Here is a 14,601-nt window from a genome sequence, read left to right as displayed (position 1 = left end):
AATGTACTTCATGTTATACCCAGACTTCATACACATGCCACAGTATGAGCGCATAAGACCAGAAATCCTGTAACCCTGGTGACCTTTGGCAGGGGCTTCGCATCTATGAATGAGGATTGTAAATCTATAACAGTAATTACCATCTTCAACCACCACAGCGCTGTATATGGGGGCGCTGGACTGAATTTGGGTGGATGTAGGTTTCCGGTGTTGGAGGCTCAGGAGTGACGATAAGATGTGAAATATAATGCCGTCATTCAATTAAAGTCAATTCAGTTTTTTTTTTAAATAGAGCCCCAAATTACAACAAAAATCACCTCAAGGTAATTTATAATGTAAGGTAAAGACCCTACAATAATACAGAGAAACCCCCAACAATCAAATGACCCCCTCTGAGCAAACACGTGGCAACAGTGCGAAAGAAAAATTCAATTTTAACAGGAAATAACCTCTGGCAGAACCAGACTTGGCAGTGAGGAGAGGGAGACAGGACAAAAGACACACTGTGAATTCAATTTGGGGTGGCTGTAGCTCATGAGGTAGCGCAGGTCATCTACTGATCGTAAGGTTGGTGGTTCGATCCCTGGCTCCTCCAGTCTGCATGTCAAGTATCCTTGGGCAAGATACTAACCCCAAGTTGCTCTCCGATGCATCCATCGGCGTATGAATGTGTGTGAATGTACTATGTATAGAGAAAGTGCTTGTGAGAATGGGTGTGATTGGGTGAATGTGGCATGTTGTGCTTTGAGTACTCCGGGAGAGTAGAAAAGCGCTATATAAGAATCAGTCCAATTATAAACACATAGAGGTGAATGAAGGAGCTCATTGCATCATGGGAAACCCCCACAGCCAAGACCTGTTACAGCCTAACTAGGGGAGGATTCATGGTCAGCTGATCTACTATAAGCTTTATCAAAAAGGGAAATTTTAAGCCTAACCTTAAAAGTACAAACCATCTGTATCCTGAATTCAGATTGGGAGCTGATTCCACAGAAGAAGGTCCTGAAAGCTAAAGGCTCAGTCGCCCATTCTACTTTTAGAAACTCTTTTTTTTAAAATCATATTTCTTTGCACGAGTTGTATACCCCTACTGAATAATAAAACATGAGCATGGGACAGGAGGAGCAGGATATGAGAAATAAGATAAAAGGTAAGTTAAATGTTCTGGCATCAGAGCAGGATGGAAAGAAAGAAAGGACGAAAGCTGCTTGAAGAGGATACACACTGTGGTGGTGAGATGTTAAGTGGGACTGTATTACTGACCAGGGGAACATCCTCCTCTATGTTGGTACTGTAGGGCAGATTGGTGAAAATGGGATCCATGTCTTGGATATCAGTGATGGTGATAGCCAAGCCAGCAAGCCGGGACAGAGGTCTCATTTTGTCTTGATCCTTTCAGAAACCAAAAAACAAAAACAAATACAGCATACATTTAACAGCACTAATGTAGTTTTGCTAACAGAGACTAAGTTTCGATACTGTATGTGTGCTGACCGTAGCGTTGACGGTGAGCTGGTAGGCTGTCGTCGTCTCATAGTCCAGAGCTCTGGTCACAGTGACAGTGCCTCGGGCGCCATCAATGGCGAAAAAGGCAGAAGGTGGCTGAAAGGAGAAGAGAACACTGCCCCCAGTGCCTTGGTCTGGATCGGAGGCGTTTACCATGAATATGGATCTGCCCACCGGTGTGTCCTGAAAGACGCATCGAAGGAGACACACAGAGAAGTGAATATAGGCGAACAACAACCCAAGTGTATGCAGGAAGATATCTCCTTCTATAATTACATTTAAAAGTCAGAGAAAAATAAAGAATAAAACAGGTACAGGAAAGCTTTATTAACTACCAAAGCAACAGATGGCAGTTTAACTTAATTAATAATTATTACTATCAAAAACAATTTGGTTGTGATTGTGATTGATCCCCTGCAGCGTTTCCCGTGAATAATGACATCTAATAACAAAGTATTTGTAGTCGATCTGGATGAATAAAAGCAATGATTAAGACGGCTGCTTCAAACAAACTGCTTCAAACTTCAAACTTGTTGGACTGGCTAAAAGTCTGACTCAGCAGCTTGTCAGGAGAGCCAATGACGAATGGAGGAGGACACACCATTGTTGGTAGTGACATATTGGATAAAAATGGACAAAAGAGCAAAAAGATCAAACAAGTGAACTGAACTGTCGCAGGATGCCTGCCTGCAGTACCAAGCTGGGATGCATTTCTAAGAAGCAACATTGACGAAAATGAGACAAATGTTCACCAGCTTTACTAAAAGGCTGTAGTAAAAAGACAGCCTCGTTCAGACTCCTCCGGAACGTCTGAAAGAAGATGAAACCATAGCTCTATTTCAGTAATACAGCTAAACTGACACGTGTGTGAAACGTTAACCCTGATGCTTGTTTTGAGTTGTCCATGAAGATCAGGCTTTAATTCTGGCACACAAGACAAATTTACAGCAGACTTAACCCTCTTGTTTGCAAGTGAAAGAGCAACTTGCCTTGGTAAAGCAAACTGTTATTGTTACAATAATGCATCTATCCCTACAACAGAAAGTATTTGTTGCACTTTGTTGTCTGTAAATATATGCATTGCCTATCTGTGTTGCCCACAGAAATGGTCTTGGGTATCAAAAAAGCTAAAAGCAAAGATATATGAAATGCCCAGAAAGTCCGCAAGATGCTACACCAGAGGGTCATGTGTGAAATAAACAAACAAACAAACAAAAGAAAAAATTAAATTAAAAAAAAGAGAAGGCTGTATATAAAGACACACATTTTCCAGGTAGCCCGAAAAGTCTGTGGAACGACGGCATCATTAATTGGAATTTTATCTCAAAACAGCCACACATACATGCACGATTAATGAGAAATGAGAATGTGTACAGGTACAGAGGGAAAAGGACGTGAAGGAGAATGGGACGCATCCTGATATTCCACTAAAAAGGAAAAAAAAAACACTTGCACAGGTCTTCTGCTCTCTCCTCCTGTTTACCACACCTGTAGACACAGACCAGAGAGTGTGTGTGTGTATGGGTGTCTACGTTTATGTGTGTGTGTGGTCTTGTCTATCGCAGGGGCAGAGTGTGACCACATGGGGAGGTCATGGTGTTGAACTGAGCTGGGCCCTGAGCCAGAGCTAAAGTGACACAGTAAGAGAGCAGTTGACCCCACAGTCTGTCTGCACTGGTGTCAGGAGAGTGTAGAAGTCTATTTGCATGTGCGTGTGTGTGTGTGTGTAAATAGTGGTGTGTCAGAGTCTATGAAACTGTGTAACTGTGTGTGAACGCCTGGGTTAGAGGGGGTAGACAGTATGAGCAGAATCAGACCTCGCGTGGGCATATGTGTGTACGCATTTGTAATTTGTGTAATGAAATGTGTGCTCTGCTCTCTCGCAGTGGTCTCTGCATGCAAACATAAACAGCATCGCAAACGGGTCTGTCCAACCACATCAAGCTAGACTGCCATATGAGCATTTAAGGAGAGCAACAAATGTCAACGAGAGTAACAGAGCAAGTTTTTTATCCCTGGAATCCTCGCTATGTTGTGTAATGTATGCAGACGGGGTCCCGGATCATTTCTCAGATTTATGTAGTGAAAATTAATATAATTTACTTTTTTTTAAAAAGTAGGTATGAAAGTTGTGAATGCTCAGATGTAATCGTAGGCCTCGGGTTAACATTATATTTCTTTTAGTGCAGTTGCTCTGACAAGAGGGAACGACACTGTGGCAATAAGAGTGAAAAAGGAAGAGCAGAAAACTTTTTGCCAATCTATTTCTTGTTGAAAAAAAAATGAAAATAAAAAATATTTCTTTCAAAATGAGAACAACAACCAGAGCTGACAGCTTTCAGTCACTTTCCATGCTCTGCTCTCCTTTTTTTGGGTCCCCGAGAAGCTCTGCTGCATCACTTTGAGTGTAACCTGGCTGACAATTGCCGAGTGAAGGAACAGAGTTACTAATCCACTCCCCCACAACAATAACTGCATTTGAATAAACATCTAAGCTGCATTTCTCTGATATATTTAATATGTTTGTCAAGTTGTCTGCTTAGGAGGAAATTGGAAACACCTCTAAAGGTACCCCACAGCCTGCAGCGCGACACCCGAGCACAGCAACAAATTAATTGGATGAAAATATATGCAATCAAACTCTAGGTGAATTAATTAAATATTGTTGCATGTACGTGTGTGTGTGTGTGTGTGTGTGTGTGTGTGTGTGTGTGTGGAATGGATGTCGACATTATCAATTCTGCTTTGATGTCAAGGAGGTAGTTTGATGGTTAAGTGTTGGATGAATGCATGTCTGTGTGTGTGTGTGTGTGTGTGTGTGTGACACTTTTTGGAAAAAGGTGTGTGTGTGTGGATAAAGAATGTGATCTGATGTATCCTTTTCTTCCCCTGAAGCATGCCACCTTCTATCTCTCTTTGCGCAGCAACCTGTGAAACAATAACTCATAAACACCGCCAGGGTCAAACGCCGCAAGGTTCGGTAAATAACGCAACACGCTCGTATATGTAAACACACCCGCGCGCACACGCCAGCGCCAGTTTTGATCTCTCAGATTTGACAGAGGCACAGCATTCAAAGCACTTCAAGCAACAACAGTTCAAAGCTTTGCCGCGATGTGCAGATGACCAACTCTCAGCAGAATGTGTCAGTGTGCCAGTGTGGTGCTTCACAGGTTAGCGGGCTCGCCTGCGTGCGGGTGAAGCTCGCGTCTGAGCCGCTATTCGATTTTTTTGGGAATCTCTCCCTGAAAACTGAATGCGAGCATTAACCAGTCACATTATTCAGTCTTATCTTCTTGCTTCCCTTTAGTCTCTGAAGGTCAAACTGCTCAGTTTGCATAAACGGTGCATTTTAATACTAAGAGCAAAACAATAAAGCAACCTATTTAAAGAGTTGCCTTGGATCGTCAGCTCCTCTTGATGGATTTCTCTGCATTCCAGCAGTCCATCACTAAAGAGAGCTGAAATATTCTCTAAGCAGCCACTACACAATACTATCTTCTACTAGCACTTTTCTGCTTTCCAATTGGTCACAGTACCCTTCCTATTGGGCTATTGATTGGACTCGTGTGAAGTCGATGTGAGTGACCAGGCGCAAAATACAAGGCAGTGAATAATTCTGGTTTTATTAACCTATAAGACTACGCAATCATTCCTCCATAAATGAGACAGACGATAAACAACGAGGACAAAAGAATGGGGAAGCACAGGCAGCTAAACCGGATACCACTGAATGCTAGTTGAGAACCATGTATGTGTCACTACCTATACCTTCAAAAGAGCAAAAGCCAATTGGTTTGTCACGCCACATATTCCAGCATATAAGCCTTGACAGTGCTTTGCAGCTTTTGAATAAATGGGGCTATTTCCTTGGGAAGAAGAATGTTAAGTGGAGAGATGGTTGAGGAGGGATGGAGACAGTTCCCTGCTGTGTCTTATCTGAAGTGCACTGTGGGAATCACTCTCTTCTCCCTCTGAGAGCTGCTACTTATGAAAGAAGGAGAAACATACAGCAGAGATATATAGAGAGATAGAGACGGAGGAGCATTCTGTTTATGGTACAAAATTCAGATCGTAACTGAGAGCTAATTCTAATTTTGTGTCACAATAATGCTGAAATGCATAAAAAAATGAACATGAAAAACATTCAAATGCAAAAGTGCTCCCACTAAATACTCCTACTAATATTTAAAATTGACATTTTTAATTGCTACCTGTGTTATTGTAATCAGTTTGATAGATTTTACAGTACATACTGTAAAATAACAGAGCAAAAAAAGTATCCTTACATTTCTATAGTCCAAAAAATTCCAAAATACAATTATGCTGAAGCACCGATCAATGAAAGAGTGAGAGAAACTGCGGAATCGATGAAACTTCCCAGGAGCTTTGCGGGCATCATTGTGAAAAGGAAGAAATCAGGAAGCACTTTTCTGACTTGGCCTTTCAGCCAACTCAGTAAAAGTTTAAGGAAGGAAGGCAAGTGACCAAGAACCTAGTGCTCACTTCAGTAATACCTCTGAGATCCTCTACAGATCGAAAGATGCTGGACAGTTGCCTGTGCAGCGTTACGTCAATTAGGCTGTAGAAGTGTGGCTAAAAGAAAGTCATGCCAGTTGTCAGACAGCACTTAAAAGGCAAAGCATTGGAGGAAAGGTAATCTATGTCATAGATATCAAGATATGTCTGGTGAATTTCTTGGTACATCACCTTTCTTATCAAGCATGTTGTGCACAGTATGCAGTGGCCATGGATTCTTATCAGGGACAGAGACAAAGCCTTGAAGAATAAATAGCTTATTCAAGATCCACTTAACCAAAATATTTCAGGTCACCTCATATCACACCAAGAGGACGGTGCTGGGACCGTTTCCAAGATTAGCTGAACACCTCTGATGTCCTCCGTGAAGTCCTCTGACTAACATAGGCAGCAGAATTTCATGGGAATGATTTCCAATTAATATCAATTAATAAACTTTAAACAGTGCCATTGTAAGTTCTACTCAAAAGCAAAGGAAAACTTACTATTTCAGTGATTCATCTTAACTCTGCAAAGACAAAAGTATGAAGAAGGTCATAAATGTGACACGAAAAAACAGACTACAAGTTGTAAGGAGACTGAAAGAATGCAGACTGCGATAAAAGGCAGAGGAAGACTGAGAATACAGATGAGGAAATCAAACTGAAGGCCTGTCACTAACAACCATGAGACATTTCTAATAAAGAAGGGGGTCCCCATTCGCTTTTAACTTTGCCTCTGCTTTATCGTACGGTGTGTTTGCCCTGCCTTCTCTACTACTCGTCCTCTATGTTTAAAATTTCCGGCTTTTAATGGCAGCGGCACTTCTGAGGCCGCAGAGAGTCAGAGCTGGACGGACCAGGACTACACGCCGCAGCTTCTCTGTCGGACTTTAACGGGGCTTGAATCCCCTGAGGGCTGGACCTGTGAGGATTCCACTGGTTAAATGTCAGCTGTCTCCTCTAGGAGTCCTTGAGGGAGCAGCCCCTACAATGAGATTAGACTCTGTCCAAGAGTACACTTAGTTAATTCATTACTGTGTCACTCTCAGTATGGAGCCAAATTCATTCACACTGTTGTGTAAACGCAAATTATGCTCTTCAATTGGACGAACTAAAAGCCCCAAATTACTCTATTATTTATTCAATTAATTCGGCAAATAATTAAACACGACTTACAAAGCAGAAAAAAATACAGCGCTGGTTAAAGAGGAGAGAAACAAGTAAAATATATAAAAGTTAAACATTTAAAGCTTTTGATATTACACTTCCTCAAAGACCGAGGATGTGATATTTAATACAGCTCAGGCTGGTAGCATGTCACTGCTGCTCATTAAACAAAAGACTGCAAAAGCAGCACCAATACTTTGCACTTTGCTTCTCTCTGAGGAAATGCAGATTGGTCTCCATCAGCCCCTGAATTTATGCCATAATGCGTATATTTTTTGAACAAGATAAACAATGTTCCATCCCAGCTAGTTAGTATTCTTCTAGTATTCTTCCTAGCACATACTGGATATGTTTAATACATTTTCTGACGAAGTCTAAGTTAATTCGTCTTGTAAAAATAACCTGAAGCCCTTGATGCTACTTTGGATTCACGCCACCATGCTTCTTCCTTCTTAAGTGCTTCATTTGCTCAGGATTTACTTATCTATGATATTTATAACAGCACAGAAACTGCATTGATTTCACTGCTCAGAAAAGACAGGTGTATTGAATGTGAGCTTTTCTAGCCACATGGTCTAGAGATCAGTGGTGATAAGCAAAAGATGCGGCTCTTTTAAATACTTTTAAATGTTTTATTGATTGGGCCTGTGTCAGCTGGAGCTTATTTATCTACTTATTTAACATGTTTGGGTGGCAGAAGCTTCGAAGTAAGCGAAAAAAGCTTTTTAATGATGGTATACAAGCTGAATAAACCACATTGTTGCCCAACATGACAGCATCTGTAATGTTTCTGAGTAGAGCACCTGAATGCAACTTAAACAAACCTTAAAAAAACCATCATATATGAGAAAAGTGTAACCATCATGATATTTTTTTTTGATGAAAGGCATATTTTATAATAATTAGTATTCATAAATCAGGCTTAGCAGAAAATTTCAACCGTTGATTGTAACATATAGTCACCTTAGATCCTAGCAGAGTAAAGCCAGAACAAATATGAAACTTTGGACATCATTTCAAACAGTATGATGATGTGACTCACTATATCTTAAAAAACCCAACTTAATAAGGCAAATAGATTGACAGAAAGCAACTAACTGAACGTCCAACTACTCAACCCAGCCACCAAATGTGTGGCCCTGCTGCTGTCGGCCAAAAATCCATCTGCGACCCGTTGATTCAGCGACTAACTTGTAAGTTAAAAATGCTATCACTACGATAAAAGTCACGCTAACTTTTATATCCAACCTAGTAAAGCCCATGGCCAGCCTACAGACTTCTAAGTACAATGTTTTGTTCTTATTTTGTCAGAAATGTTAAAGACATTGTGATTTGAAGGGGCAGTGCCTGGGTTTCGGCTCCCTGCTGCTCGTAGCGCCAGAGGCCCAACTGTTCACTACAATAGAGCCATGATTACACCTACACTGCTCAGAAGGTTTTCAGTTCCTCCCCAGCTGTCTGCTCTCCGCTTGCAACCCAGCAGGCATGTGATTGTACCAGCTCAGCTCGCCCTTTCACTGTCTGCCTCGCACAACCTCTGTCCCTCCATCACTGCCTCCCACATGTGGCACCTTGTCACACTACCCCGACATTATTCCGACCTATGTGAGGGAATGTATTTCAAATGAGGAGAGAGTGCAGAACTGCAGGGCAGACAGATGTTCCCTTACAAAAAAGGGTAAATGATTTGACCAGGCTTTGGTTTCTGATGAGCTGATTTCTGTTGGTGTGTACAACTTAACAGCTTAAAACATATTTGTAAAAGTTAATGGTCCGGTTCTCCAGGTAAGACAAATAAAAAGCACTATTGCTATGTTACCTGGAAACTAAGAGCCAGCACAAGACCTCACCATGCTGATTACTAAAATTAACAGTCATTGTTGTCGTACAATAAAGCAACATTTTTGCATTCAAATATGATATTTTTATTGAAAACTATGCTACAAAACAGTTGGAATTCACACAAAGTGGAAATAATGTGCAAAAAATGTCCTCTCTAATGCAGGTGTCACAAAGTGCTTCACAGATTAGTAAAAGAATGTGAGACAAGTAAACAGGAGCGGTCCACACTGACGTTAGGCGAGCTGTTTAAAGTCATTTAGGGGGCAGTCTGAGAACAGTGGCTGTGCTGTGTGATGTTAACATTTCTCATTGCTTCCTTTGCTCCTTCCTTGCATCTCAGCTAATCTCTACAAGGATGTGAGAGAGACGTGTGAGGAAGAGGTTCAAGGTGGAGAGATTTAAACTGTCATGGTTCCTGGGTCCTGGACTCAGTGCTTTGAGTTTTGTCTTTTCTTTATTCTATTTGCGTTATTAGTTCCAAATTTTGCTTATAATTTGAGTTTCATTGTTTATTAGTCTTTAGTTTCCTTATTATTAAGTAAGTGGATTTAAGTGCCTTTTAGTCCTTTGTTCTTGACATCTTCTTTGGTTCTCTGTTTTTAGTATTTATATTCTCAGACTTTCTTTAGATTAGTTATCTGGGTTCTGCTCATAGTTATAGTTTATAATCAATTTCTTGTTTCCTGTTCTTCCTCCCCCTTTTCCTTCTCCATCTCTGTGTCAGGTGTTTAGTTACTTCCTGTTTTATTTTGTTTGTCTCTTGCTTTGTGTGCATTGTGTTCATTTTTGCTTCCTCTCTGTCTCGTTAGTTAGATTCTGCTCGACTGTGTCTCGTTTTCCCACAGTCCTCTTTCACTATTACCTCCAGTATGTATTTAAGCCCTCAGTTTTCCTCAGTTCCTTGTTGTGTTCTCCTACATGCTCTGTGCTCCTTTCTTCTGAGTTTTCCCTTTTTGCACTTCTGGCTCAAACCTGCCTCTTTTTTTCCTTCCTTTTCCTGATAGTTCCAATAAAACCAAAAAAAAAAAAAAAAAAAGCAATAAAACCTTAGCTTTTTGTCCTATGTTCGTAAATAACTTGAATTTTAAGCAAGCACCATTTAAACAGCTGTTGTTTGTTGTTGTTTTTAAATCAAATATCACCACTGTGTGCTGTGTGTGTCATTTACTGTACAGATATTTCTGTAATACAGGATCGCGCCACATGGATAAGTTAAAAATCATTTTCACTTTCAGCAAATATTTCCAAATACTGTCTGCAGGATTAAGTAACTTTAACACTGGCTGCACATCCATGACGCAGATCTCCCATTCTGCCCTATCCCAAAGGTTTTCTATTGGATGAAGCAGCCATGAAGAGAGTACACTGTGCTCATAAAGGATGGACATGATGAGGAATAATATTCAGACAGGCAATGCTGTTTAAATGATGTTTAGCTTGTACTAATCGGCCCAAAGTGTCCCAAAAACATCCCCTACACCCTGAACAGTTGATGCAAGGCAGGATGTATCCATGCTTTCATGTTTCATTCATGGTTTATGCCAAATTCTGACCCTGCCATCCAAATGTCACAGCAGAAATCAAGACTCTTCAGGTCAGGCAACATTTTTAACATTTGTGGTGTTCTTAACTGTCACAAATGGCAGCCAATGTAATTTTTTGCTGCTTCAAGGTTCAGTGTGTTGTGTTCGAAGATGCTCTACTGCATACCTTGGTTGTAAATCACTGTTATCTAAGTTACTGTTGCCTTCCTATCAGCTCAAAACAGTTTGGCTATTTTTGCTCAGAGAAGCGCCACTTGCTGGATTTTTTTTTCCAGACGATTCTTTGTAAACCCTAAAGATGGCTGTGTGGGAAATTCTCAGTGGATCATCAGTTTCTGACCTGCCTGTCTAACATGCCAGACAGTTCCCCAAACCTTCTTCCTCACTCTGATGCTCAGTTTGAATTTCAGCTCAACTTGACGAAGCCTATATGCTGCTGCCGTGTTACTGCCTGATTAGATATGGGCACTAACAAGAAGTGGTGTACCGAATAAAGTGGTCAGTGAGTAAGATAGATCCTGAAAAAATACAGGCACGAACTGCACAGTTACATGGTTTATACAGTATGTAAGACTTTTTCATACAAATAGGTGAGGCCATGAGCTGGCAATAATTTCACAGTATGCAGTTTTGGCAGAGATGCTGAAGCAGGTGAATCACAAGAGTACTTCAATTAATCATAGAGGTGACACACAAAACCATATTTCACATTTGAAATTAGCTTATCAATAATTCACTGGTATTGAAACAAGATAAAGTGTCCTTCATCTGCGAGGTTTCGATAGCAAATGAGGAAAATTATACAAAAAGGATTTATACCCTGCCAAAAAGAGTGCGGTTCGTCTTACTTTAAAACTTTGGGGTTTTTAACCCTTATTTCTGTTTGTGTGACTAATACTTGTTCAGCTATGACTTAAGTCCACATTACTTATCTCATGGCCGTGTTGCGTGTTATATTTATAACGGTGTCCTGTAAGTTTCCAGAAACATGTCCAGGATCCCGAGCTTTGGGAAACCTAGCTTGTGGCTTAACGTTCATTATTTATTGCAAAGAAACTCAGCGAATAAGGCCGGTGATGAAACCATGTGGCAAAACAAGCCCACGTCTCAAGGGGGGTAATAACAAGTTTAAATACTGTATGTCATGGCAGTAACATTTACAAACCAATGAAACAGCCCGTCTCATAAAGAAATATGTCAGTAATTACAATTCCACTCATGGTAAATGTTGTGACAGGGCTTCCTTCATAGCCTGTGATTTCCCAGGGGCAGTGAGCAGTAGTACGTACCTGTGATAATGTGATGGAGACTGGACTCGGGGCTGAGGTGGAAATGGGAAACCCACCTCATAAAGCCCTCTAACCTTAGGAGACCCACTTGTAAAGCTTACGTGTCTGATACCATCATTTCAGCCTGAGTATTGAGTGTTATCTCGAGCCAGGTTTGAGCTAAGAGACTGAATGTATGAGTGACAGCGTGGAGTCTACTGATAGGTGTACCTGTCTGCAGTTTAACTCCAATTGCAGGTATGATGCTTTCTCGCAGTATAATTACTGTTAGTGAGCTCAACTCTGAACATGAGGGATGGAAACTGTGCAAGCACCCAGTGTGCTTTGTTCATAATTCACTGAATTAGCGGTGATAAGCCAATTGCCTGTACTTGTCTAAGTGTGCTTTGTCGAGTAGAAGTAGAAAGTGAAATCTGTCTAAAAGAACATTTTCATTTTTCCCAGTTGCTTTGGATCAATTCTCAAAGTGTTTTAAATGTTTAAATGTGCGATCCTTTAAGAGAGCACACATCAGACATATGTGGGTGTTTTCACTGTTAAGGATTTTAGTGCAACTATTTACAGTGTGGACAACTATTGACTGTCTTTTAGAGCAAAATAGCTGAGATTAAATTTAATAAAATATATTGCCATTATTATTTCATGGTGTAACTCATCACCTGCAAACAGTCTCTATAATCTAATAATCAAGATCGACTTTGCTGTAATGCAGGTTGTCTTCATTTACACATGAGTAACTGTGATACTATTTGTATAGAAGAATAAACACTCAGAAAAAAGTTTGCTATGTTTTATTGATTGATGTTTTTCTGTAGTTGCTTCCTTGTGGACAGACTTCCAGCTGGTACTGGTGAAAGTCTGCTCTAGGAACAGAAATATAGATTAATATGGCAAGTTTTCTTTTGCCCCCCCCCCCAAATACTTTTAAAGTTTTGTCTTAATAAGTGAAAGATTTTAAATGCAAGACTGTTTTCTTTACCTGTGTGTTTGAGCCAAAAGAGTTCCCAGCCATCCTGAGTGTCATTCAAAGGTAACCTGACAGACATATCTGCTCTCATTTAGATCAAAGCTTGTAGGCCAAGTGGGGAAATGTGAATTTAATAGTTGCTGCCTTTTCTGTTGTATTGATTTAATGTTAATAAACATTGTTATGCAAGCTGTGTGTTGACGTTATTAGTTTAGTTTAATATGTAACCTTATACAATTGCATCAGATATGGCTTAGGACTCAATTAGTAGCAGTCAATAAAAGTCTGGAGTCTGCTGCTGGACCACAGGTCCAACATATTTTTATTTTGTTTTGTTAGATTTTCTGTGTCCCTGAGTGTTGCTGAATAAACCCCTGGTTGGCCGGCACCTTATCTCTGCCTCAAGCATCCCACTTCAACCCAGTCACCAATGGCCATCCTAACCAGGAGCGTAATTTCCAGGGGGGTTAGGGGGGTTATGATCCCCCCCCCATAATCAGACCCAACTAATATATATTTTATAGGCATGCCTCTCTAACAGTTATCAATCATTTTCTAATGGCAGTTAGCCTTTCCTCTCCAAATCGTTTGACCCCCTTCTGTTAAACTAGTCAGTAAAGCCTAATACGCTGCAGTCTTTGTGTACCATACAGGAACTGATGTCCAAAAAGTGTCTTACATTATAACCTGCTTTTATTCCTTCTTGTTCTCTCACCGCTTTCCTCTCGCTCCACTCTATGGCCCGTCTGCGATTTTCTGGAGAAGCACTCAGCCGAACAAAATGATTCCACACCAGCAGACAGGGAGAGGGGCCACTTTGAAAGGCAAAGACAGCCTCCCAATGTGTGTGTGAGAGCGTGTGAGTGTCAAAGATTCATGATGTGTTCCTGTAATTTCCATTTAGATCTTACAGTTTTTTTGAGGGGCTTTTTTTTGGTTTGGCTGATATTTTTCAATTTTAGTGTTTACTATTTTCAATAATGGAGTATTAATTGAAAAGTCTTATGTTGCTTCAAGTTTGGGTGACTATATTTAAAATAATATAGGTTAAAAGTAGGACTTTGTTTGGGGAAAGGTTTGAGGTAGCAGTAACGGTTAAAGTAAGAGGATTATGAGATAGGGAATCAATGCCTCCAGTGGATGGCGTGTGTTTGTATGTACGGGTTGGCTATTTTCTCCGTGGAGAAAAGACAACATATTTATCTCCTTATCAGTCTTCTCCCAAAACTGCCTAACCCCCTGTCAAAGCTCATGGCTGACTGCCTCCAAAGAGCTGGAGCTGTTTGTTTAAATGTAAAGGTAATCAGGCCCAGCATGCTGCAGGAATCCACAGAGCCAGAGAGAGACAGATGGGTAGATCCCAGGGGAAGGGTACAAGGACAGGCCACATCACATCAGCCAGCTCTGCAACCTTTTTTTTACCCGTTATGGAAAGTTATCCATATCAGTTTAGAGTACTAAAAGTACAACTCATTTTTCCTGCCTTATTTAAAGCAGTTACCTGTAGCTGTGGTTGAAACTACTGCTGCTTGGAGGTAGGTAAGCTCCTTTTTCTGAAATTTCTCTCAAATTTAAATGCAAAAGTTTGTGGATGACGTGCACATTTTAAAATGGACTTTGACAGTCTTGTGAGGACAGCTTAGTGTACATAACATTCGGGTAGCAGCAATTCTAGCTGACACTCACTGAGGTTTTTGTTGTTAAAATGACATACAGCTGCTCGTATTAGCTGACACGAGCTATTATTTTCACGACTAACTTAACTT

General features: G+C 40.6%; 1 protein-coding gene across 3 annotated transcripts in view; it reads right to left on the bottom strand.

Annotated features, from left to right (window-relative positions):
• The window catches only part of cdh23 (cadherin-related 23), a 179,327-nt gene that overhangs the window by 101,838 nt on the left and 62,888 nt on the right, over positions 1–14,601 (bottom strand). For all 3 annotated transcript variants that reach the window (XM_025897324.1, XM_019366741.2, XM_025897323.1), the window contains exons 7-8: positions 1,495–1,689; positions 1,264–1,392 (exon numbers count right to left, since the gene is read on the bottom strand). In XM_025897324.1, the coding sequence (XP_025753109.1) occupies positions 1,264–1,392; positions 1,495–1,689 (324 nt within the window). The remainder of the gene's footprint in view (positions 1–1,263; positions 1,393–1,494; positions 1,690–14,601) is intronic.

This window comes from Oreochromis niloticus, linkage group LG13 (assembly GCF_001858045.2).
Source record: "Oreochromis niloticus isolate F11D_XX linkage group LG13, O_niloticus_UMD_NMBU, whole genome shotgun sequence".
Lineage (NCBI taxonomy): Eukaryota > Metazoa > Chordata > Actinopteri > Cichliformes > Cichlidae > Oreochromis > Oreochromis niloticus.
The sequence above is the reverse complement of the archived record's forward strand: the minus strand, read 5'-3'. Positions and strand labels throughout refer to the sequence as shown.